This window comes from Canis lupus, chromosome 7, assembly GCF_048164855.1.
Source record: "Canis lupus baileyi chromosome 7, mCanLup2.hap1, whole genome shotgun sequence".
Classification (NCBI taxonomy): Eukaryota; Metazoa; Chordata; class Mammalia; order Carnivora; family Canidae; genus Canis; species Canis lupus.
Genome location: NC_132844.1, coordinates 66,145,892 through 66,171,326, shown reverse-complemented (window position 1 = coordinate 66,171,326; position 25,435 = coordinate 66,145,892). Strand labels below are relative to the sequence as shown.

General features: G+C 42.4%; 1 protein-coding gene across 2 annotated transcripts in view; it reads left to right on the top strand.

The window, feature by feature from the left end:
- Window positions 1-25,435, top strand: part of RNF8 (ring finger protein 8) — a 57,049-nt gene that overhangs the window by 29,890 nt on the left and 1,724 nt on the right. Inside the window, exon 8 of one of the 2 annotated variants that reach the window (XM_072833207.1) lies at window positions 4,825-5,319. The exons of the other annotated variant lie outside the window; for it this stretch is intronic. Coding sequence (XP_072689308.1) covers window positions 4,825-4,841 — 17 coding nt within the window. The 3' untranslated portion in view covers window positions 4,842-5,319. Of the gene's footprint in view, window positions 1-4,824; window positions 5,320-25,435 lie in introns of those variants that run through there. 2 annotated transcript variants of the gene reach the window in all.

The following is a 25,435-nucleotide window of genomic DNA, read 5'->3' as shown; positions in this document are numbered from 1 at the left end:
ACCCGTGTCCTAAGTTCACCTCCGGCTCCCCTCACACAGAGTTAATTCTGCAGAGTAAATAACGTCAGATCCCATTTTTCCCTCCAAAGGCTAAAGAGGGTGCCTCTCTGCCTTTTTTGGTAATCCTTGGAGCCTGTGTGCTGAACTCCCTGGCCTGGAGGGGTGCTGGCACTGGCCTCTGTTTCCGTGGTTATCACAGCAAGTTCAGCTCTGGGGTGTTCTCCAGAGACAGAGATTCTGAGTCCTCATTTAGGGAAACACGTGCCAGAGCCATCAGCAAGCAGCTTCACTGGTCTGCAGTGTGGGGTTTAGAGAAAATTCTCAGTTCAAATACCAACCTTCTTTGCCAGTTGAAAGCTACTTTAATCCCCAGTGCATGGGAATTTTAAAAAGGACCAAACTTAGGGTCTGGGAACCAGGATTGGCAGGCCTATAATTGTCAGAGTTTGGATGCTGTGGCAGGGCTGTTTTCCTCCTGGACAGGAGTTGCTCTTATCACACATTCAGGGAGGAGACCTGCCTGTCTGTGGTGCTGATTCCACCAAGAACAGCCCCACTCCAGGCCTCCCTGGCTGGAGAGAGGAGACAACAACGTCTTCTAGTTCTGTATTCCTGTGGGAGGAGTGAAGCCTCGAGACTGATGAGCCACTGATCCCTTGTAAACTCTGTGAGGCCAGATTTTACAGAGGAGAGGAAAAGAATGCTCACATACTAGATCCTGTGTTAGAGAAATGATGCTCTGGCGCTGGGGCAGATAAGAAACATTAGTAAGTGCTTGTCACATGAATAATTGTGGCTCTCTAGGATATTGACATGAGATTTTTTGAGGGGAAGACATTTTCTGACATTCTCTGTAGAGGATCTCCCTCTGGAGCTGCTGAGGTACTAGAGCAGTCTTCTGTCAGCTACTCCCCCTCTTCCATTTGTTCTGTTCTCATTAAATGTTGGGTGGTTGACAGAGTGTTAACATTCTCACTTTTAGCTTTCCCTAGCAGTTTCTTTGGGTTGTGTTCAGAAAAGAAGAAAGCAAATTATCTAAAAATAAAATCTTGTTGGTCCTTTAGAATAGTGATTTTCAGTCTAGGGTCTTTTTCAAACTACAATCCCCAGCTCCCTTGATACTGTTACATCAAACCAAGGCTACTCGTGGGAGAGTGCTGTGGCCTTCAAGTATGCCAAGGTTGGGAGGAAGGTTTATGAGACGCAGCTTTCCATGAATCTGTGACACAGAGGCCCCTCCAGAGGCTCAGGGTCTCTAGGAAGATAGACTTAGGTCAGACTCCAGGGCCTGTGGCTCTTGCCAGTTTCCTCTAGGCTGTGAGGAGTGTGATCCAGACACAGGACAGGAGATATTGTCAATCACTTAAGAGAGTATCTGCCTGCCCAACTGGAAGGCTTTCCTTGATATTGCCCATCCCTCCTTGCTGAAAAGATGAAGCCTCGTAAAGGAATATGTGGGAATGGCAGCTGTAACAGTGTCTGGCAAGCTGACCTCATCTAGAGAGAGTTACTTGTTAGCAGGTGGGTTACCCAGTCCTGCCCCTAGAGAATCTGAAAGGTCATGCACATGAGGTTAGATTGCCCGCCCAGCATGGGACAGTTCATCCAGGGGAAAATGGCCCTCAGTAAGGTTGGCATGCACTCAAATAGCATGTAACTGAACTCTTTAAAATTTTTGACTTTTAAAAATTCCTTTGCAAAGTTGTCATGGAATAGAAAATTAGTAGACTTGTTACTAGAAGCTGTTTTCTTATTTCTCCATCACCACCTCCCCTTATTTTTCCTTTCCTTCTCTTCTTTGGTCTGTTGTCCTTCTTTTTCTTGCCCTTTGGTAGGTGTCTCCCCCATCACCCTTACCTGCATCTCAGAATGCATAGTTGGAAATGACAAGGGCGGCACAGGAACTGTCCACTTGCTGGGAGGAGGGACTGTGATCATAGAAGTCAGCTGTGGGATTAATTGTAATATGTGGATTAGCACCCCATGAAGCCCCAGAACCTCGGATTTCTTTCTTTTTTTTTTTTTTTAATTTTTATTTATTTATGATAGTCACACAGAGAGAGAGAGAGAGAGAGAGAGAGAGGTAGAGACATAGGCAGAGGGAGAAGCAGGCTCCATGCACCGGGAGCCCGACGTGGGATTCGATCCTGGGTCTCCAGGATCGCTCCCTGGGCCAAAGGCAGGTGCTAAACCGCTGCGCCACCCAGGGATCCCGAACCTCGGATTTCTTGCTGACTCTTGTCCTTTAGGCTTCCCTTTTTTTTTTTCTAAAGATTTCATTTATCTGTTTTAGAATGAGAGCGTGCCAGTGCAAGCCAGGGGAGGGGCAAAAGGAGAGAAACCCAAGCCAACTCCATGCTGAGTGTGGAGCCTAATGTGGGTGGGGCTCAGTCTCAGCACCCTGGGATCACGACCTGAGCTGAAATCAAGAGTCTGATGATTAACTGACTGAGCCACCCAGGCAACCCTTTTGTCTCCTTAATGATAAAATAGAGTTATTTTCATTCCCTAAGAAATAAATTCTCCCTCCCCCCAAGCATGTAACTTTATAATTTATTTTATAGACATGTTTTCAGGAACTTCCTATTATAGAAGACCACTTGTATAAATACAGAGTAGTGTCATTAACCAATGCAGATTTTCCTTGAGAGTTTTCCTACACTTAACTCTAGGGGAACATGGAGCATTTTTAGATCTCCATGAACTAATCTTGGAGGATGGCTGGGGTCACTGATTATGCCTCTTCCTCCCTCCCTCATAGCATATCATAGAATTAGGTACATCACTGTTGAGACTTCCCTGCACCAGCTGGATATATATCTGTCCAACTGTGTTTTTAAAGAAATCTATGAGACCAGACATGCTCCTATTCTGGCTAAGGCTTCTGCTTGAATTGCTTTCTGCTTTCCTACCCTGAAGAGTTTGGACCTCTTTTACCCTCCCATGAAACCTGAACCAGAACCAACCCCAAAGAAACATCTCTTCCTTGCTTTCTTTCATTTGAGCCTTTCCTTCTCAGTTCCTACTAAGTACCAGGTGCTGGGGATAAAAGTAAGCAGGGCATAAGGGTGAAAAATTGCCCTTTGGATGTAGCAGGAGTGTGGAGCATTGATGACTTTATCTAGGACAAGTTTGGGGGACTGGTGGGGTTAGAAGCTATTTTGTAGTGATGGGGTTAGAAGCTATTTTGTAGTGAATTGGAGAATGTGAGGTTAGGAAGTAAAGTAAGATAGACAAGGTCCTCAAGAAATTGGCAGTGACGATTGTAGTTGGAGGAGGAGGTGGGTAAGAGCGCTTTTTTTTTTTTTTTAAGATTTTATTTATTTGGGGATCCCTGGGTGGCGCAGCGGTTTGGCGCCTGCCTTTGGCCCAGGGCGCGATTCTAGAGACCCAGGATCGAATCCCACATCGGGCTCCCGGTGCATGGAACCTGCTTCTCCCTCTGCCTATGTCTCTGCCTCTCTCTCTCTCTCTCTCTGTGACTATCGTAAATAAATAAAAAGTAAAAAAAAAAAAAAAAGATTTTATTTATTTGTCAGAGAAAGCACAAGCAGAGAGCAACAGGGAGAGGGAGAAGGAGGCTCCCCACTGAACAGGAAGCCCAACACGGGGCTTGATCCCATGACCCTGAGATCATGACCTGGGCCAAAGCCAGACATGCAACTCACTGAGCCACCTAGGTGTCCCTTTGTTTTGTTTTTTAAAGACATGAGAGATCTGAGTGTGTTCAGTTGCTGAGCCTGTGGAGAAGGAGATGCTGGGAAGTTGAGATGGTGAGTAGGGCCAGATTCTTTGGAAAGCAGGGCAGGGCAAAGAATGCAGAGCATAGATGAGGTAATTAGTCTTTAAAAGTTGGAGGGTAGATCCTGTTTCCTAGAAAGAGCCTTTAATGTGAGAGGGTAAGCAAGGAGATTTGCTTGAGGGGAGTCAAGTGAATTTCTTTCTTGTGGCTTCTGTGTTTTTCTGTGAGCTACTAGGTGAGGCCAGTGAGCTGTGAGGAAGGGAGCTTCGCTTGGCTCTCTCACTGTCAGCTCTCCCAAGGCTGCTCATAAGTGGAGAAAAGTAATTTTTATAATCCTTTTGGTCTTACTACCAAGCATTCAGGACCTCAGTCTCAGGGAAGGGGACAGTCTCCTTGGTACCTTATTGTGTCCTTAGGCCAGGATCCCTGCTTCCCCAAATTGAGGAAGCAGAAACAGTAAATAGCAATAAATTGTCCCTCCCATCTCCTCCCTTCACCTCTCTCTGCCTATTGCTGTGTATATAATTCTTTCATTCTTCAACACATGTTCATTGAGGGCCAGCTTTGTGCCAAGCACTGCTCTAGGTCCCAGGAATAGAAAGAGAAGTGAAAATCTAATAAGTTAGATGTAATTAGTGCTATGGAGAAGAAACAAAGCAAGGAATCAGGGAGTGATCTTTGCCATTCTTTGATAAGGTAGTCGAAGGCAGCAGAGAGAAGGCAGTACTGGAGTAAAGCCCTGAAGGCAGTGGCCATGTTGCCTTGCTGGGAAGAGTGTCACAGCAAGAGGGGACACACTTGGGGAGTTGGAGGGGCAGCAAGGCAGCCAATGTGACAGGAGTGGAGTGCGCCATGCAGGGAGTGGGCAGCACAGATTGTGTAGAACCTCCTGGGCCTTTGGTAGGAGTTGGCCTTGAATGCTTACTCTGGGAGAAATGAGGAGCAGGCTCTGAGCAGAGCAATGTGATCTGATGTCCGTTTTCTTGGTTCACTGTGTGGGGAAGAGATGGAGGGTGGCAACAGGGAGGCCAGGCCAGGGAGGTGCAGGCTCCTCCTGTAATTCTCTTTCTTTCTCTTCAAAGCAAAGAGACTGTCATGAAGACCATGCTCCAGGGACATTTGAGGGATTGCCAGGCAACAGGAGCTTGAGATAGTCTGGAGAATTCCCTGTGGCCAGGTCTTGGGCCGCTCTGAGATAGAGCATGGGATGGAACCACACGGGACAGAGACTGAGTTAGGAAGTCCTCATGAGCCTCCATGTTGGCCGGCGGAGCTGCCACCATTGTCTGAGGTGCCACCGGTCCTCGCCGTGCAGACTGCTTCAGGGTACTTGATAGACTCTGCTTCACTGTGTGTTGAATGGGTTATGTATTTCTGTTTTGCTTTTTAAGTTTATTGTTTTATCGTTTTGGTACCTCAGAAGCACCTCTATTGGCATTTGTTTTGGATGGGTTGGGTGTACCGTTGTGGCTGCCCCTAGAAGTTAAGGCAGCCTCTTTTGGAGAGGATGGCCTACCTCTTTGTGAAAACAAGATGTCATTTCCTGGAAATAAAATGTAAAGCGTATCAGTTGCTCAGCTGGGCTTTGGTGTATTTATCTTCTTCCCTTCCAGCTCCCACACAGTCTCACAAGTAAACACTGGCAGCTCATAAATTCCAACCAAGAAAGTGACTGTATCAGATGATAGACTCAAGTGAATGTCAGCATAAGAACCAAGCCAAGATCATGGCCATAGCAGATGCTCTTGTATTAAGGCCCTGGCTGTTTTTTTCCTTTTCATTCCAGTGATAGGTCCCTGCTTACCTGGTTTCAGGGCAGGGGAAAAAGGGTTGCGAGGGTGGGTTGACATCCTTCTTTCAGCTGGGGTTCGGAAGTTGTTTCCAATTTATTTATTTAGTAAACTCTTCCCCCACCGTGGGGTTCAAACTTACGACCCTGAGTTTACGAGTCACATGCTTCACTGAGGCAGCCATGTGCCCCCACATCTCTTTTACCCAGTGTCAGAAAAACAAGAGCAATGGTTTTATAAGAACATAGTGTTACCTTATTTATTTATTTTTAAATTGAAAGTCATTTCTCTTTTGCTGCCTCCCTTTTTAAACAGAAAGATAACTAGTTTGACGTTTGGGAGATAGAAGCTTAGGAAAACCTGTGGTCTCCTTGGTTACCAGTGAGGAGAATGAGGAAAGAGCCAGGAAGCTGAAGAGTAGTCATTTGAAAAGGGGGGCTCTCTCTAGTAGGATTATGAAATTGTTAGCACATTTTATCATTCAGCAATTTGCTTCCCGATAGAAAGATGTTTTCCTCTCCCTTTTTACCGTTTACCTGGAGAACCATATGTTGTAGTTCTTTATTTATATGCCCTGTGTCTTCATTAAAGATTGGGAACTATTGATGCACCAACTTTTTAGGGACTGTAGATGTCTTCCTTTATTGAGTATTCAGAGAATATTGGGAATCCAGAGTCCTAGTCTTCATTTCCATCTTTCTGAACTTGATTAGTGATTGGAACACTGGTGCAGTCATGAAGGAAGTAAGTTAAACATACACATAGGACTTGAAAAATATTCTAACCACATCATAATCCTGGAGAAGTAGAGAAAAGGAAAAGATTATTACCATCTTGATGTAATACTGAATTTCCCTTGTATATGTATTTTGTATATATGATTGTGCATATATAAATTTTTGTGTATTCTGTTGAGTTGGTTTTTTTTTAAGATTTATTTATTTATTTTGGAAGGGGAAAGTGAGAGAGAAAGTATGAGTGGGGAGGAGGGGCAGAGAGAGACAGAAAGAATCCTCAAGCAGACTCCTCACTGAGCATGGAGCCTGACACAGGGCTCCATCTCAGGACCCTGAGATCATGACCTGAGTCGAAATCCAGAATCAGAATCCGATGCTTAACCAACTGAGCCACCCAGGCACCCCTGTATATTTTGGTTTGGTTTTGTTATACATTTTTTGAATAGGTAATATGGCCGCTTGCTTTAAAGTCAGAGAGTACAAAAGGACTGAAAATGAAAAGCCTGTCACCTCTGTTCCCCAGTGACCACTTCCCTGCACAGTGGTGACGAATGTTACCAGTTCTTTGGGTATCCTTCCAGAGATCTTCTCTGACTGTACATGCAATAATACAGTCTTTCCCTTTTGCATGAATTGTGACAGACTGTACACTATTTTGTACCTTGATTTTTTTCAGCTATATCTTGGTGATAGTTCCATATCAGAACATGAGGAACTTCCTCTTTCTTTGTTATAGCTGCCTATTACTACGTTGTGTGTTTGTACCATAGTTTGTTTTTCCAGTCTGTTTTTGATCTAGGTTGCCTAGATCATGTTGCATGTCAAATTTTTTTAAGATTTTCTTTATTTATTTATTTATTTATTTATTTATTTATTTGAGATAGAGCACAAGTAGGAGAGGAGGGGCAGAGGGAGAAGCAGGCTCCCTGCTTAGCAAGGAGGCCCCACGTGGGGCTCGATTCCAGGACCCCAGGATCATGACCTGAGCCAAAGACATGCTTAACTGACTGAGTCACCCAGGCAACCCCATATACCTTTTACTTTTTTTTCTTAAAGTCCTATTAAATAAATCTCAGAATATATACTTTTAATTAAAACAAAATAAAAATTTTTTTAAATCACATAGAACTCGTAAAATGGTATGCAAAGAAGAAAAAAGGAAAGTCTGGAAATCTACATCCTGGGAGTTCTCTATTTAAATCAAGGAGGCTTAGTCTGTTTCTTTTCAAAAATGTTTATGGTTGTAACTATTTTCCTATGTTTTATTAGTAATAGTCTTGTAAGCCTGGTTCCATAAGAAGCTATAACTACTTCCATCTGAAGGTCCAACAATCTGCATTGAAATAGAAATGAAATCATTTAGGTTCCCAATTCCACAAAACCTTATGGTACAGAACTTTAGTAAACTCAAGGCAGAGTATCCAAGATAAAATTGATCTCCCAGTCATCCAAGAAAAAGACAGTACAGCTATTACTTTGTATAAAGAGCCATTTACATTTGGGAACTTGAGAAAATAGACTTCATTTCTGGTAAAATATATTTCATTGCCATGGAAATCCTTATAAGTTGTCTTGAATGCTAGAAAACAGCATGAGCTGTGTAGTCTGTATAATTAACTGGTTCTTGCATAGCATTGTTTTGGGGGTTCTTTTGTTTGTTTTAGATATTTATAAATAAATTGCCCCATTTTGAGGTTCTCATATTTCTATCTCCTTGTCCCCAATGATGGTAACCCTCCAAGGTCCCCTGGTAACTGATATGAGCCTCAGGTCACCCAGGAGCTGTTGGGCATGTTAGGGACCAGTGTATCCCACTTTTTACTTTTTTTTTTTTTTTTTTTAAGATTTTATTTATTTATAGAGACAGAGATAGGCAGAGACACAGGCAAAGGGAGAAACAGGCTCCATGCAGGGAGCCCAATGTGGGACTCGCTCATGGGTCTCCGGGATCATGCCCTGGGCGGAAGGCAGGTGCTAAACCGCTGAGCCACCCTCGGGCTGCCTCCACTTTTTACTCTTAAAAGCAATGCTGTAGTGAACACAATAATAGTCGAATGAAAGATCCTTGAAAAAGAAACATCTTGACTGGAAGGGCCTGAAGGCCAAATGCAAAGACAAATCTCAGACTGACCATTCCCTCCTTCAGCTACTAGACTGACACAGGGTGACTTACAACCTCTGCCTTCAGAACACCACGTTCTTCTCCAGTGTGCCATACAAGTTAAGAAAGTGAGCTCTTAAATGCAGACCTAAGAAAAAGAATAAAAATCAGACTACCTGAGTTTGAATCCCAGCCCTTCCATTTGTAACTGTGTGACCTTGAGTAAGTTACTCAACCTCTCTGGGCTCTCAGTTTCTTCATCCCTTAAATACCCTGAGGTGTAATTGTGAGGCCTAAGTAATTATCCTGGTTATGGGACTGCTCACAAACAAAAACCTGAATGTTCTATTTTTAAAAGACACAAACCAAAAACTAACTCAAACTTTTGCATTATTTCTCTGAGCTACATTGTGTTTTTTCCCTGGAGAGAGATCTGATATTAAACAGATATCTACATTTTGCTTGCCTAGAAAGATACACAGTAACTTTTCTGCCTGCAGCACCAAACCACAGTATAGCTGAGCCCCACCACTGTGTAGTCTGGCTCTAATTAAAGTCATGTTCTCTACAACGGGGCTCTGAGAAACTGAGTAAAGAGGGTTTGTTTCAGATTCTGCTTTATTACACGGATGAATGTAGCCAGCTAGCTGTGTGAAGCGCTTTGCAGTGAGTGGCAGGTGTCCCATATACATCTGATTACCTTAACCTAGAAAGAGCTTCCTCCGTCTCTAGGCATGCTTCATCTCAGCAATCAGACCGCGCCTGGATAGGCAGGGGACTTTGCCCTTTGTGGGTTAGATAGCCGGATATTCATCATCTGCTTCTGGGATTGGAAGCTGCTGTTTTTACAGAAAGGCTTAAATCCCCTTGTTACCTATCTCCAGCCCTCCTCTCTTACTACTTTTTTCTCTGAACTGCTATCCAGGCAGTCAGGATAGCTGTAAGAGTACCTAGGATGGGGCAGCCCAGGTGGCTCAGCAGTTTAGTGCCGTCTTGAGCCCAGGGTGTGATCCTGGAGACCCGGGATCGAGTCCCACGTTGGGCTCCCTGCATGGAGCCTGTTTCTTCCTCTGCCTCTCTTCCTTGTCTCTCATGAATAAATAAATAAATAAATAAAATATATATATATATAAAAGAGTGCCTAGGATGGGCAGTTCTCTCCAACTGCCTGTTTCCTTTTTACATCCTTACTCTGGATAGAGTCTCCCCACTTCATATCTAAGGGCAACCTAGAAACCTAGGGATGCCCGAAGTATGTTCATCTCAACAGCACATTCTACACTTCTAAAGAATCTTAATGATTAACTATTTGACACAGAAATTAAGAGAAGGAATATCTAACTTGCATTGTTATCCCAACCCCAGAATCTAAGAAAGTAGAGAATCATGCAATCACTGCTCCTCACCAAGAGATGCAGTCTTGCTAACAGGTGCAGGGCCTGATTTAAGCAGAATGCTGCCACCAGAAACAGTAGGCCAAGGACTTGCACTTCTGAACACCAGTTAAACTTCCCACTTGCTCAATTCTTTTGACTCTTTCTGTAAATGGGAGTTGAGGCAGTAGGAGTAGGGGCTTCTGGGGAAGATGGCCCTTGTAATAATGAAAAATAATGACCTGTCTTGTTCCATTGATTTTATCAGTTTAGAAGAGCATCTGAATCCCAGGAGGATTGGGTCTACAGTAGGTGCTCAGTAAATACATGCTGTATAACTCTTGTCTGCAGCACCCCCGAACAATGTACCCACTAGGGGTTACCAGAGCTCTCTACTTTAATCTCTATATATTATTTCCTGCTTGCGGTTGCTTTACCAAAGTCTAACACAGATCCCTACTTCAGATCCAATTTCCAGACCTACTGTCTCTACTACCCACTTCCTTTGAGCTCTGTGAATACTTAAGTATGGGGTAACCTTTTTGTCATACCGTGGCCATTTGAATTCTGGATATTTCCAGTAAATTCAGTAATAGTTATTGAATGCTCATTTTTGATTAGGCACTGCTCTAGGTGTTTGGGGTATGGCACTGAAAAAACTAAGCTGCTGTGAGCCTGTGTTCTGTTCCAGGAGGGGTCACAAGGTCAAAAGCTTCCCGCAAAGGTTTTATCCGATTCCTGTGGGAGGGGTTTAGCAGTGCTGCCCATGGAGCTAGCATGTCGGATGTGTCTTCACATTCCTCAAACTCCAGACTGGACCCACTCCAAGATATAAAGCTGGAATTGTATACCTTTAGGACCTGGATTGCCAGAGTGTTCTCTGTTCATTTGCCTTCCCTTAGGATGTAGAGACCAGTTCTTGAGAGATCAGCCCCTTCCCAGCTCTAGCCAGGAGCCTTCAAAGGCATGTCTGAGGCAAGTTTGGGCCCTCAGAACATGGAAGGCAGGCCCAGAAGACCCCCTCAGAACTGCATAAGACCACCACAGCCCTATGCAGGAAGCTACCTCAGTGACCACTGAGGGAGCTTCAGGTGATACTACTTCAGCCCAGGTAGGTAACAGCCAAATGTGTCTGAAGTGAGTATTGACACCACAGTGTACCCGGGAGTGGGTGAGACCCGGCAGGTTTTCAGACATGTACCTTTGTGAGTTTATGCCTAGCTGTGAGGACTCTCCTGACCTATTTCTCTTGTCATTTCCTGAGCTCCTTACCCAGCATTCTTCCAGCGGTGCCCTTACTCTCAAGGGCTGATTGTGTGGATCTCTTCCTAATTCCATTCGGTGAAGTCATGTTGGTAGTTTGAAGTCAGGCACGGTGGGATTATTTACACCATGGAAATTGGCAGAATGCCACAAATTGGAGCCTCCTGACCTCACTGGGATAGCCAGTTAAATGTTTACCAGAATATCACTGGCATCTCCCCCACATGGTTGATTCCTAAGGCCTTCTCAGCCTGAGTCTTACCAGTTTTCGTGAAAAAGCCACTAGTCAGGCCAAGGGTGCTGTCTTCTCGGTGCTCTAAAATGGTTCCAGATGGCAGTGGTGTCCCTGCAGAGTCAGAGCAGCCTCCTCCACAACTCTAGGCCACACTTAGTCACCTTTGGAATCACTGACATTTTCAGAATCTCCAGTTTCTCAACAAAATTGCTGCTGACCATCAGTCCCATAACCATTGGGACCAGACCTAATCCTGGAGGCCCAGGGAGAAAGCAGATGCCATGCCCCCTGCATCCCCATTTCTTCCATGACCTGAGTTCTCATAGCCATGAATGCACATGGATACTTGGTGGAGGACAAGGATAGAATCATCAGCACCAGAGCCTTGGTCCTCCGTAGGCCCATCAGTCAGTGTGTTCCAACATTCTTACTCAAGCTGTCTTCCTAAAGGAGTCCTTTAACAGAGAGTGGGAACACGGACACCATGGCTGGGGTACTGGGCATCTCTCCAAGGCTGGAGACTTAGTGCTGGATGGTGTGAACCACATTTCATTCTGAGCCACGTGAATCTGGATATTAGCCCTCCCTCTTGGGATACCAGTTTCCCACTCAGGAGGTTCCCACCATACAAGCCAGCTTTGGTTTCTTCCAGCATGGCCACAGGTTGTCTTAGGGAGCATCCTAATGATTCTGAATCCCTGGGGAAGTTCTCAGCATTTATTCATTTGTTCCACAAATATTTTTTGTTGAATACCTACTACATGCCAGGCACTGTGCTAGATTCTAGTGTTTACCATTATCTCTGACCTTATGGGACTTGTCTGGAGAACACACAGAGTAATGAGTGTTTTTGTAGAAATAGTCCTGGGGGGACACCTGGATGGCTCAGTCGGTTAAATATCCAACTGTTGATCTCAGCTCAAGGTTTTGCTCTCAGAGTCGTGAGTTCCAGCCCCACATTGGGCTCCACGCTGCATGGAGCCTACTTAAAATAAGGAAATAGTACTGGGATCCAAGAGAGCACAGAAAGGGACAAACTAGGAGACATACAGAAGGCTTGCTGGAGCATTAAACATCTAAGCTAAGACCTGAAGGACAACTAGAGGTCACCAGGTTAAGGGTGAGGAGAGAATAGGGCAAGGGGAGAAGGAAATGTTCTAGGTAGAAGTGGAAAGCCATGGAGGTGAGAGAGAGCATGGCATCCTTGAAGAAGTGAAAGGCATTTTGTGTGGCTGGATTGTAGAATTCCTAAAGAGAAGTAATATTAGTTAATAATAGATAATTAGCACTGTTACCAGCACTTTAGAAGAATTAACTCTTGTAACAACCCTGTTATAATTCCATTTTATAGATGAGAAAATGGAGGCAATGAGACACTAAGTCACTTGGCCAAGGGCACACACATTTGTGGAAGTAGAGAAAACATGGCTGACAAAGTAATCAGCTCTGACTATGGAGTTAGGGCCTTATCCTAAGAACAGTGAGCAATCATTGAAGGTGATAACTGGGGGGAGTGACATTTTCCTCTGTTTTGGGAAGATCAATCTGGTTGCTGTGTGGAGGGTAGGTTAAAAGGGGGAAGCTAGGGGCACCTGGATGGTCAGTCAGTTAAGCATCTGCCTTTGGCACCGGTTGTGAGCCCAGAGTCCTGGGATCGATTCCCGAGTCAGGTTCCCTACTGACTCTCCTTCTCCTCCCTCTCCTTCTACCTGCCGCTCCCCCAGCTTATGCTCTCTGTCCCTCTGTCAAATAAATAAATAAAATCTAAAAAATTAAAATAAAAAAAGGGGGGACAGGGGAGACAGAGGATCCAGGGAGACCACTTAAACAATTCCAATAATCCAAGCAAGAGGTTAGATGGCCTGAGTTAAGTAAGGCATTGGCAGGTGGGGGTGGGGAGAAGCGAAGGATTTCACAGATATTTATCAGTTGTATCAAGCAAGACTTCTGATTGATTGGATGTAGGGATGAGGGAGATCTAGAGTTAAGGGTGGTGACTGGGTTTCTGCCTTGGGCAATGATCTCAGTGAGAGTTTTCACTGAAATAACCCAGGAAGAGGCAAATATTTTGGGGAACATATTGGTCAAGCATGAATTTCTGTTTTGGGATTATTGAGTTTGATAATGCCAAAAAGAAAATTGCATGGAGTGACTACAGAGTCCTTACACATGCTAATTAGTATGCTCCCCTCCTAAGTCCACACACATTTAAATTTTTCCAGTCTTCTGGACATCATCTTCCATACTAATGGTTGGAAATAATTAAAGTAGTCCTAGATAGCTGCTTTAGGAATTCAACTGTTATCAGGCGTATTTGAGAATTTACTCTACCACAATGCCTGAAGGCAGTAAGTGTGCCACATGGTATCAGATCTCTATCCATTTCAACACCCACTAAATTGGCTGACAAGATAAATACTTGCAAACTGGGAGAGCAAAAGTGCTGGGGCAGAAGAACTGTTGACTCAAGATCTTTCACACACAGTTGTGGAAAAATCCATAAAGGATGCTCAAGTAAGCAGTGTTCAACACTTGTGACCAAAAAAAAAAAAAAAAAATAGCCCTATCAAGTGATCTTACAAAATTGCTAACCCATATCAGGACATGAGACAGCTACTGCTCTGGGATGGAGGACATGGTGTCACCCACAAGGACTTTGAGTCTTCTCCACATAGAGCTGAGAACTCAGAGGTAATACCTGGGCTGGCAATACAAGTGTGTACAGAGAACCAGGGGGATCATAAGGGAGAATAAATTCCCCCAGGGAGAGGAGGCTGAAGGGAGAAATACGCCAAACAGAATAGTGAGGACCATTGATATACAGGAGGAGCCACCTGTAGAGATCAAGAAAAGGCAATAGGCACAAAGTAGGAGAAATAAATGGTGGTATATCTCAGAGGGTAAATGTGATGGTTCATTTTATGTGTCAACTTGATCGGGTCATGAGCTGCCAGACATTCAGTCAAACACTATTCTGGGTGTCTGTGAGGGTGTTTCTGGATGAAACTGACATTTAAATCAGTGGACTGAATAAAGCAGATTGGCCCTCCCCATGTGGGAGTACCCACCAAGTCAGGTAGATGCCTGAATAGAATAAAAGGCTGACCCTCTGGGAGGTAAGAGGGAGTTTCCTCCTGCTGGACTCCCTTGAGCTGGACGTGTTTTATTTTGTTCTGTTTTTCTGCTCTTGGACTCAGATTGAAACATCAGTCCTTCCTGAGTCTCTCACCCATAGGCCTTCAGACTGGAATGATTCTCCTTCAGCTCTCCTGAGTCTCCAGCTTGCCAGCTGCAGATCTTGGAATTTGTCAGCCTCCATAATCACATGAGCTATTTCCTTATACTAAGTTTATCTATCTATCTATCTATCTATCTATCTATCTATCTATCTATCTATCTATCTATCTATCATCTGTTGGTAGTACCTACCTGTCTATTGGTTCTGTTGCTTAAGAGAACATTGACTAGTATAGCAAAGCAACATTTCAGGAATTAGGGAGCGGTTAAGAAGGCTAAAATCTACTGTTTGGTCAAGCAAGAGAAGAACTTAAAATATCAATGGGATTAGCATCCAGGCGTTCATCGGAAGAGCAGTTTTAGTAACATGGTGGGGAAAACTACCATTTGCTCTGCATTAGGAAGTGAGTGAGAAATAAGGACTTGTTATATTTCAGGAGGGGAGAGGCAAAAATAGAATACAGTTGGAGAGAAAAGTCTGAAAATATAGTAAAGAGAGGTTGAGGACTTTTTCTAGATAGTTTTGATTTATTCTATGAAGTTGGAAAAGATCTTCTCTGATCTGAGTGAAGAAAGGGAGAAGTGTTGGGGTTGGACACTGAAAGAAGGTGGAGAAGATTTGAAATAGCTGCTACAGAGAATAGGAGAGACAGCTCACTAGGGAAACAGAATAATTGCTGGGCTGCATGGGGGTGTGCTGACAAGGGGGGACCATGGATGTCTTTTGGCACCAGTAGGTACTTTTCTGTGGTTTTTCCTGGCATGGTTCAGCTCCCTCTGTCTGGAGATAAATGGAGCTGCATGGATCCAGGGCTGGGATTTTGATAAGAGGGCACCATGGTGATGTAGAGGGAATGAAGTAGTGACCTTGGATTCAAGGCTAGTTGGAATAGTAAATGAAGACAGCATGGTGGGGTGGGAAGCAGAAAGTAGATGAGTTTGGAGCCTGGAGTAGGTACCTGCAGTGAAAGAATTAGATCTGAAGGAGAGAGCTAGAAGTCAGAGAACTCAGGTGTGGATTTAGGATTTAAAGGCAGGAAAAGTTCTACAACCAAACATGGATGTCCTCATCACAAGAGAAAATGATGGGCCCCATGAGCACTCTCCTTTATGGAAATAGTCTTGGGTGTTCTTCTTAAATATATACCATATATTTATATGTATATAATAAATTATTACTATTATATTCTATAATACATTTAATAATTTAACAAGTTTACAATTTGTTACATAGAAATTTATATAAGAACAAATAATTCTGGGACACCTGGGTGACTCAGTGGTTGAGTGCCTGCCTTTGGCTTCAGGGCGTGATCACAGATTTCTGGGTTCAAGTCCCACATTGGGCTCCCTGCCTGGAGCCTGCTTCTCTCTCTTCCTGTGTCTCTGTCGCTCTCTCTCTGTCGCTCATGAATAAATAAATAAACTCTTTTTTTTTAAAAAAAAAGAACAACAACAAAAAAAAGAACAAATGATCCTAAAATTTGTATGGAACCACAGAAGACCCTGAGTAGCCAAAACAATCTTGAAAAAGAAGAGCAAAACTGGAGATCTCACAATCCTGTATTTCAACTTATATTACAAAGTTGTAGTAATCAAAGTGGTATAATACTAGCACAAAAATAGGTGCATAGATCAATGGAACAGAATAGACAGCCCAGAAATAAACCCACAATTCCATGGTCAATTAATCTTCGACAAAAGAGGCCAGAATATACAATGAGGAAAAGACAGTCTCTTCAACAAATGGTGTTGGGAAAACTGGACAGCTCCAAGCAAAAGAATGAAACTGGACCACTTTTTTACACCACACACAAAAATAAACTCAAAATAGATTAAGGAACCAAATGTGACACCTGAAACCATAAAAATCCTAGAAAAGAACACAAGCAGGGATTTCTCTGACATCAGCCATAGCAACATTTTTCTAGATGTCTCCTGAGACAAGGGAAACAAAAGCAAAATTAAACTACTGGGACTATATCAAAATAAAAAGCTTCTGCACAGCAAAGGAAACAGTCAACAAAACTAAAAGACAACCTACTGAATGGGAGAAGATATTTGTAAATGACACATCTGATAGAGGAAGAGGATTAGTATCCAAAATACATAGGAAGTTGATACAACACCAAAAAACCCCAAGTAACCTAATTAAAACATGGGTAGAAGACATGAACAGACATTTCTCCAGAGAAGACATACAGGTACATGTCCAGGTAGCAAATGTGATGGTAAAAAGAATATGAGCATCAAGTCTTTTTTACTTACTCTGTGACCCATAGCCAGTTACCCTACCTCTTCTAACAGATGAGAGGGCACTGCCCACTCTGACCTGCTCTGGTTATAGAATTTGGAATGTCCCTCAAAGGTCTGTACTGAGTAACGAACAACGGGTTAAACTGCTGATTGATGGTACCCCTCTTCCTTTTCCTTTCCCCCTTTCCCTTCACCCACTGAGGGTTCTCTTTTAAGTTCATAACATTCTTTTTTTTTTAAGATTTTATTTATTTATTCATGAGAGACACACAGAGAGAGGCAGAGACATAGGCAGAGGGAGAAGCAGGCTCCCTGCAAGAGGCCCAATGTAGGACTCGATCCCAGGCCCCAGGATCACACCCTGAGCCAAAGACAGACGCTCAACTGTTGAGCCACCCAAGCGTTCCAAGTTCATAACAATCTAAAGCAAATAGGTTTATCATCTCTTCCCTTCTGTCCATTTTCATCCCTCACAAACTTTGAGTGAGATGAGAGGGGGCATTCCAAAAGCTAAAGGAGGTGAGAGAGACAAGAGGGAGTGGAAGGAGTTCCCTTAAAATCTCAGGGACCTGGCTGGCTCATGAGACTCTTGATCTTGCAGAGGAGTTTGAGCCTCACAATGAGCATAAAGATTACTTTAAAAAAATAAAGCTCAGGGAACAGAGAAACATGTCCTTAGCCTTACCCTCTTACAAATGGCTTCTTACAAGGAGCTTCCTCAGAGCATACATACCATGCATCTTAGAAGTTGGGACCTGGGGGTAGCTCGGTGGTTGAGCATCTGCCTTTGGCTCAGGTTGTGATCCCTGGATTCTGGGACTGAGTCCTGCATCAGGCTCCCTGCGGAGAGCCTACTTCTCCCTCTGCCTATGTCTCTGCCTCTCTCTGTGTGTCTCTCATGAATAAATAAACAAAATCTTAAAAAAAAAAAAAAAAAAAAAAAAGTCGGGACCTGGGACAGAATGCACAAGTGCTCAGTTTTCCTCCCCTTTTCAAAATCTTTTCATAGCTTTCTAAGTAAGCCCCGGTCTTTGCTCTTTCCTTCTAGATAATACTTGGTTACAGTCTTCCATCTACTTATATTTGTGTGGTATAGCTGGCCAACCATTGTGCAACTCTGCATGCAGGGATCAATGTTTCTCACGTTGATAACCCAAATATCTTTGTTGCTTTTTAGGAATTTCTTTTTTTTTTTCTTTTTTTTAAAGTAGGCTCCATGGACAATGTAGGGCTTGAACTCACAACCCTGAGATTAAGAGTCACATGCTCAGGGCACCTGGGTGGCTCAGTGGTTGAGTGTCTGCCTTTGGCTCAGGTTGTGATCCCAGAGTCCTGGGATCAAGGCCCAATCAGGCTTCCCCCACCCCCCACCCCCCCGCCCGCAGGGATCCTGCTTCTCCCTCTGCCTATGTCTCTGCCGCTCTCTCTCTGTGTCTCTCATGAATAAATAAATAAAATCTTAACAACAACAACAACAACAAAAGAGTGACATGCTCTTCCAACCGAGGCAGCCACGTGCTCCGTTTTTTAGGAATTTCTATTAATTGTTTGTTGATCAATCAAACAAACAAGATGAGTTGTGGCCATTGTTGGCCAACTTCTGCAAACCAGACAGTTCAAATTCTTAACTCCCCATGAGGCAGCTTGGCCCTTTGTAATGTGAACAAGAATGCAGACTAGAAGTGTGGAGGAGGCAGTTTAAAACATGTCTAGTAGTTTAGGTGACTGTTAGAGAATATTATTTGAGGTAATTTATTATTACTAACCTATAATACAGGTGTATACAGTTACAAGTTCTGTGAGTAGCAGAGGTTTTTTTTCTTTTATTTTTCCCCTCAATCTCCCTTTTTTGTATATTGTCTATGTTTTGAAGTAAAGACATGAACACACAGTATGTTGTACAGGTGGTATTTGCAAACTGTTTCTCTTTGGAAAATATTGAGCATTTAAAATAAGAAAACTGGAGGCAGGACTTCCAGGTGTGCCAAGTGAAAAGATCAGCAAATCATTTCCTCTGAAGGAAACTAGTGACAAGAGCAATAGTTGACAAAAAGAAAAATTGAGAGAAACAGCCATTTCGGTTCCCCAGAAACCAAACAAAATCATACAACAATCTGAGAAGCATTTATGCTTAAAAAATCACTGAACTTCAGCAAGAATAGTGGGAATCTGTAGTGTTCTGGCCTGAGGCTGCTCCATCACACTTCTCTGTCATCTGACACAGAAGTTCAAGATTTGGGGGCAATCAGGACCAGAAACTTCTCTGCTGTGGTCCTAGGGGGCTCTCTCAATTTGGAGCAGCGGACAGTTACCACACCTAGCAGTGTTGTTGGTGAAAGTGACAATCTCAGGCGCAGGCAAGTAAAGAGGGCCATTGGCTCTACTAGCTTGAAGTTGTACTCTTGTTTGGGGCAGGCATGTTCCAGGCTGAGGCTGCATGCATGCAGAGAAGATCAGAGACAGCTCGAGTCCACAATGCACTGTTGACCAACCCTGAGGTTATGTGTATGTGCAGAGGAGATACAAAAGGGCCCAACAGAAAGTAAAAGCTGACTTGAAAAATGACCCAAACTTTGAATTCACTCCCCTACCTATACATAGTTCTGTCAGTAGAGGACAGAAGACTCACTGGCTTGAGGTGATTAGCACAACCTCTGTGTGATCTGTGGCTAACCACTAAACTACACACAGACATGGGGCAACTCTTAGGAATCCAGAAATAAAAAAAAAAGAATAAAAAATAACAAATCGTGGGGATCCCTGGCTGGCTTAGCTGTTTAGTGCCTGCCTTCAGCCCAGGGTGTGATCCTGGAGTCCCAGGATCAAGTCCCACGTTGGGCTCCCTGCATGGACCCCGCTTCTCCCTCTGCCTGTGTCTCTGCCTCTCTCTTTGTGTGTCTCTCATGAATAAATTTTTTAAAAAATCTTTAAAAAAATAACAAACCAGAACAGAGACATCAGTGCTATATACTGGAAGAGAGATAGTTTTCTTGGGTTTAGTCTAGACAAATTATTAAGCATGGAAACAACAAACAAAAATCTCAGTAACAGTAACCTTCCTGTGTCAGGCTGCCCACAGGGAGCCTGCTTCTGCCTCTGCCTATGTCTCTGCCTCTCTCTGTGTGTCTCTCATGAATGAATAAATAAAATCTTAAAAAAAAAATCTATTCATAATAACCCAAAACTGGAAGCAACCTGAATACCCACTGATGGATTATGGATAAACAAATGCAGTGTACACATACACTGGAATACCATTCAACCTTATAAAGGAGGAAAACTCTGACACAGACTACAACATGGATGAAACTTAAAGACATTATGCTCAACAAAGACAGCCAGTCACAGAAGGATAAATACTGTAGGATTCCACTTACATAAGGTATCTAGAAGCAGCAAATTCATAGAGATAAAAAGTAGAATGTGGTTTCCAGGGACTTAGGGGAGAGAGGAACGAGGAGTTATTGGTTAATGGGTAAGAGAATTTTGGTTTGGGAAGATGAAAAAGTTCTGGAGATGAATAGTGATGATGGTTGTACAAAAATGTGAATATACTCAATGACACTGAACTGTACATTTAGAAATGGCTAGAGGGCAGGGCGCCTGGGTGGCTCACTCAGAAGAGCTTGAGATTCTCGATCTCAGGGTCATGAATTCAAGCCCCATGTTGGGTGCAGAGATTACATTAATAAATAAAAAACTTTTAAAAAGAGAAATGGTTAAAATGTTATGTATGTTTTACCACAAAAGAGTACAATAATAAAATAAAAAATTCATTAGACGGGTTTAGCAACAGATTCTAGATAGCAAAAGAAAGAACCTATGAAGTTGAATATAAATAAATAGAAATCACCCAAACTGGGGGTGCCTGAGTGGCTCAGACAGTTAAGTGTCTGCCTTTGGCTCAGGTCGTGATCTCAGGGTGCTGGGATGAAGCCTACTCCCTGCTCAGTGGGGAGTCTGCTTCTCCCTCTGCCTCTGACCCTCTGCTCACCCCCCCCCCCACACCCGCTCGTGCATGCTCTCTCAAGTAAATAAATAAAATCTTAAAAAAAAAAAAAAAGAAAAGAAAAGAAAAAGAGGGATGCCTGGGTAGCTCAATGGTTGAGCGTCTGCCTTTGGCTCAGGTCGTAATCCTGGGGTCTGGGATTGATCCTACATCGGCTCCCTGCATGGAGTCTGCTTCTCCCTCTGCCTGTGTGTCTGCCTCTCTCTGTGTGTCTCTCATGAATAAATAAATAAAAGCTTTAAAAAATAAAAAATTTTAAAAAAGAAATTAGCCAATCTGAAGATTGAAAAAAAATTTGAAGAAAAATAAACAGTGCTCCAAGACCTGTGGGACAACATCAAGATTGCCAACATATATCTAATGTTTGCATTTGAAGAAGAAAGGAAAAAGAGCTAAAAGGGAAGTCTTTTTTTTTTTTATTTAAAAATTTTTTTTAAAGATTGTATTTATTTATTCATGAGAAACAGAGAGACAGAAGGAGAAGCAGGCTCCTTGCAGGAAGACCAATGTAGAACTTGATCCCAGATCCCAGGATCACACCCTGAGCCAAAGGCAGACACTCAGCCACTGAGCCACCCAGACGACCCAAGGGAAGACTTTTTTAAAAAGAAATACTGGTCAAAAACTTCCCCAATCCAATGAAAACATGAATCTATATATGCAAGAATGTAGCAAACCCCAAGTAAGATTAATGCAAAGAGATGCATACCTATACACATCATAGTCTAACTGCTGAAAGACAAAGAGAAAAATTGGAATGTAGCAAGAGGAAAATCACATACCGGGAGCATCAGCACTACTGTTGGCTGACTTCTCATCCTGAACAATGGGGGCTAGAAGACTGTGGAATGACCTATTCAATGGGTTGGATGAAAAATTCTCTATCCAGCAAAACTGCCCTTCAAAAAGGAGTCACATACGGCAGACCCAGTGGCGCAGCGGTTTAGCGCCGCCTGCGGCCCAGGGTATAATCCTGGAGACCCTGGATCGAGTCCCCACATCGGGCTCTCTGCATAGAGCCTGCTTCTCCGTCTGCCTGTGTCTCTGCCTCTCTCTCCGTGTGTCTCTATTAATAAATAAATAAGAAAAATCTAAAAAAAAGAAAAAAGAAAAGGAAATTTGTACAAAAAGGAGTCACATAAAGACATTTCTAGGGAAGCCGGGGTGGCTCAGCAGTTTAGCGCTGCCTTCAGCCCAGGGCATGATCCTGGAGACCCAGGATCGAGTCCCATGTCGCGCTCCCTAAATGGAATATGCAGGGTTAATATGAAAGACTCTAGAAACATATTTTTCCTCATTTCTTTTCCTACTTTTTAAAAAAGATTTTATTTATTCATGAGAGACACACAGAGAGAGGCAGAGACATAGGCAGAGGGAGAAGCAGGCTCCCTGCAGGGAGCCCGATGTGGGACTCGATCCCAGGACCCCGGGACCATGCCCTGAGCCCAAGGCAGACGCTCAACCGCTGAGCCACCCAGGCAGGCACCCTCTTAACTATCTGGAAAAAATCAGATAAAACAAATAACTATCTAAAAAAAAAATCAGATAAAAAAAACAATTATTATAACACTGTATTACTAAGTGATGTAATATATATGAGAATAAAAACGTGTAAAAAGCTGAATGATATAAAAAACAAAAACCATTATTTCTAGGAAGGCACAGAGAGCCATTCAACATCGTGTGCAACAAAAACCAGATTCTTGGAAGGATATAATTCTTGAGCTGCTATAATCCATATGCCTATTTGAGGGTTAAAAGTCAATGAAAGTGATAAAACCAGATAAAGTATAAAATGTGCCTTGTTTTATTTTTATTAAAGATTTTATTTATTTATTCATGAGACACACACACACACACAGAGGCAGAGACACAGGCAGAGGGAGAAGCAGGCTCCCCGCAAGGAGCCCAATGTGGAACTCGACCCCAGGTCCCCAGGATCACAACCTGAGCCACAGGCAGCACTAAACTGCTGCGCCACCGGGGCTGCCCTGTGCCTTGTTTTATAACTTGCACATATCTCTTGAAAATCATTTTACCTAATATGTAGATTACTTATTTCTCTCTAGGTCATGAAAAACAATTTACTTAAAAATCATACAAAAACTGAGCTTACCACATACATACATACATTAAGGAGAAAGAAAACTTCTTACAATAGAATGGCAACCATTAAAGTCAGAAGGAATAATAAAATTAGAAAGTCACCATTTAGGGGTGCTTGGGTGGCTCAGTTGATTAAGCATCTGCCTTCAACTCAGCTTGTGATCTCAGGGTCCCTTGCATTGAGCCCTGCACTGAGACTCATCACATCACACTGGGCTTCCTGCTCAGTAGGGAGTCTTCTTCCTCTCCCTCTGCCCCTCCTCCCACTCGTGTTCTCTCTCTGTCTCAAATAAATAAAATCTTTTTTTTTTAAAGAAAGTAACCATTTAGTAGATATCACAGTAAAAACTGCTTTAGCCAAGAGTCATCATCAGATGCTAAAACTACTTAGTAAAATTTTGATGAGTAGGACACACCTGTGTATAGTTTCCAAGTACTTGTTAACTGCAAAAGGAAAAATAGTAAGTTTACAATGGAGAAATTGGATGGACACCCCCTTAAATAGGTGATCAAAGTTACCACCACTAACAATGGTACAAATTGACATCATGTTCCTCACCAATAAGAGGAACGTGGTATCATATCTATAGTATTCTTGTCAAAAGTATATAACTCAATTCAATCATGAGGAAACATTAGACAAATTACAATTGAGAAGCATTCCACAAAATAACTTTTTAAAAAACATCAAGAGTGTGAATAAGACTTAGAAACTGTTCCAGATTAAAGAGGACTAAAGTGACATTACATAATTTGACAAATGATCCTGGATTGGACCATTTGGAAGAAATTTTTCTTCCAACTTCATTGAGGTATAGTTGACAAAATTGTAAGATATTTACAGTGTACAATGTGATGATTTTATACATGTATATATTGTGAATGGATTCCTCCCATCAAATTAATTAACACCTCATATATTTCCCTTTTATTTTCTGAGAACATTTAAGTCATACTCTTTTAGTTAATTGCAATTATGCAATACAATATTATACATGTTGTACATGAGAACTTAATTCATCTTATAACTGACAATTTCTATCCTTTTCCCAACCTTCCCAACCCCTGGCATCACTTTTCCACTCTCTGTTTCTATGAGCTTCCCTCCCCGCCCCCCTCCCCTCGCCTGCCCCAGATTCCCCATATAAGTGACAACCATGCAGTATTTGTCTTTCTTTGCCTGGCTTATTACATTTAGCATAATGCCCTCCAGGTTCATCCATGTTGTTGCAAATGACAGATTTCCTCATTCCAGTGTGTGTGTGTGTGTGTGTGTGCATGTGTGTATGTGTGTGAATAGTAGATATGTTTATGGATCCAAAAAATATTTATTTACTATAAAGGACATTATGGGATAATTGGTGAAATATAAATAAAGTTTGTAAATTAAAGTAGCATACCAATGTTAACTTCCTGATTTTGATCATTATACTCCACTTATACTCCACTTTATACTCCAGTTATACTCCACTAAGTAAAAGAATATCTTTGTTCTCATGAAATACGTACTTCATATTTAGGGATAAAGAGGCATCATGTCTGCAATTTACTTTCAAATGGTTCATAAAAGACAATACATATTTCCATAGAGATGAATGTGTATGTGTTTTTGTAGAAATGATAAAAGAGAAAACTTCATATGTAAAAAGAGTGGTATAGGTGTATTATAGTGAGAAAATGATAAAGTAAATGTGGTAAAATGTTAACAACTGGAGAATACAGTCCAGGGTATATGAGAATTCTTCACATTTTTCTTGAAACTTTTCTGCCAGTCTTAAATTATTTCAAAATAAAGAAAACTAAGTAAATTGGATCAAATATTTTAGTTTAGCTTTATTTTGTATATATATTTTTTTACAAACCCAATTTAAAATGAAATGTCAAAGAAAAGGACAGACGATGAAGACCATGTATTATATTATTTTACTTGCATTCTCGAATGTGATGGAACACAAAGGCCAGAGCAAGGCATGTATATGTATAAAAATTAATGTGAATTGAAGTATAATGCCAGCAAAATTGAAAGAGCATCTCACATCTGACCGGCCTGAAAGGGCACCTAAATAAGATGTGTCTCTCCACAGATATCTCTCTTTTTTTATTATTTTATTTTATTTTTTTAAGATTTTATTTATTCATGAGAGAGAGAGAGAGAGAAGCAGAGACACAGGCAGAGGGAGAAGCAGGCTCCATGGAGGGAGCCGATGTGGGACTCGATCCCAGGACTCCAGGATCATGCCCTGGGACAAAGACAGGTGCTTAACTACTGAGCCACCCAGGCATCCCCCACAGATACCTCTTAATGTAGCCAGCTCCCTCTCTGTTTCCTATACACATGCGGGTGCTGTCAAGGAAGAATTCTTATTTTGAGTCTTTTTGGAAGCTATAAAGGTTTTGGACATTTTGAGAATGGTAAAAATATTTTTTTGCCAAATAAAACTTTGGAAAGAAAAATCTTTCTGCACAGATGGAGGCCCTGAGAAGCTTGGTAATGCATCTAGTTTTGCTACTCTCATGAGAAAGGAAATTTTTCATATCACTCATTGTCTTTTTACATAGACAAACCCTGACAAGATTTTTCTAATA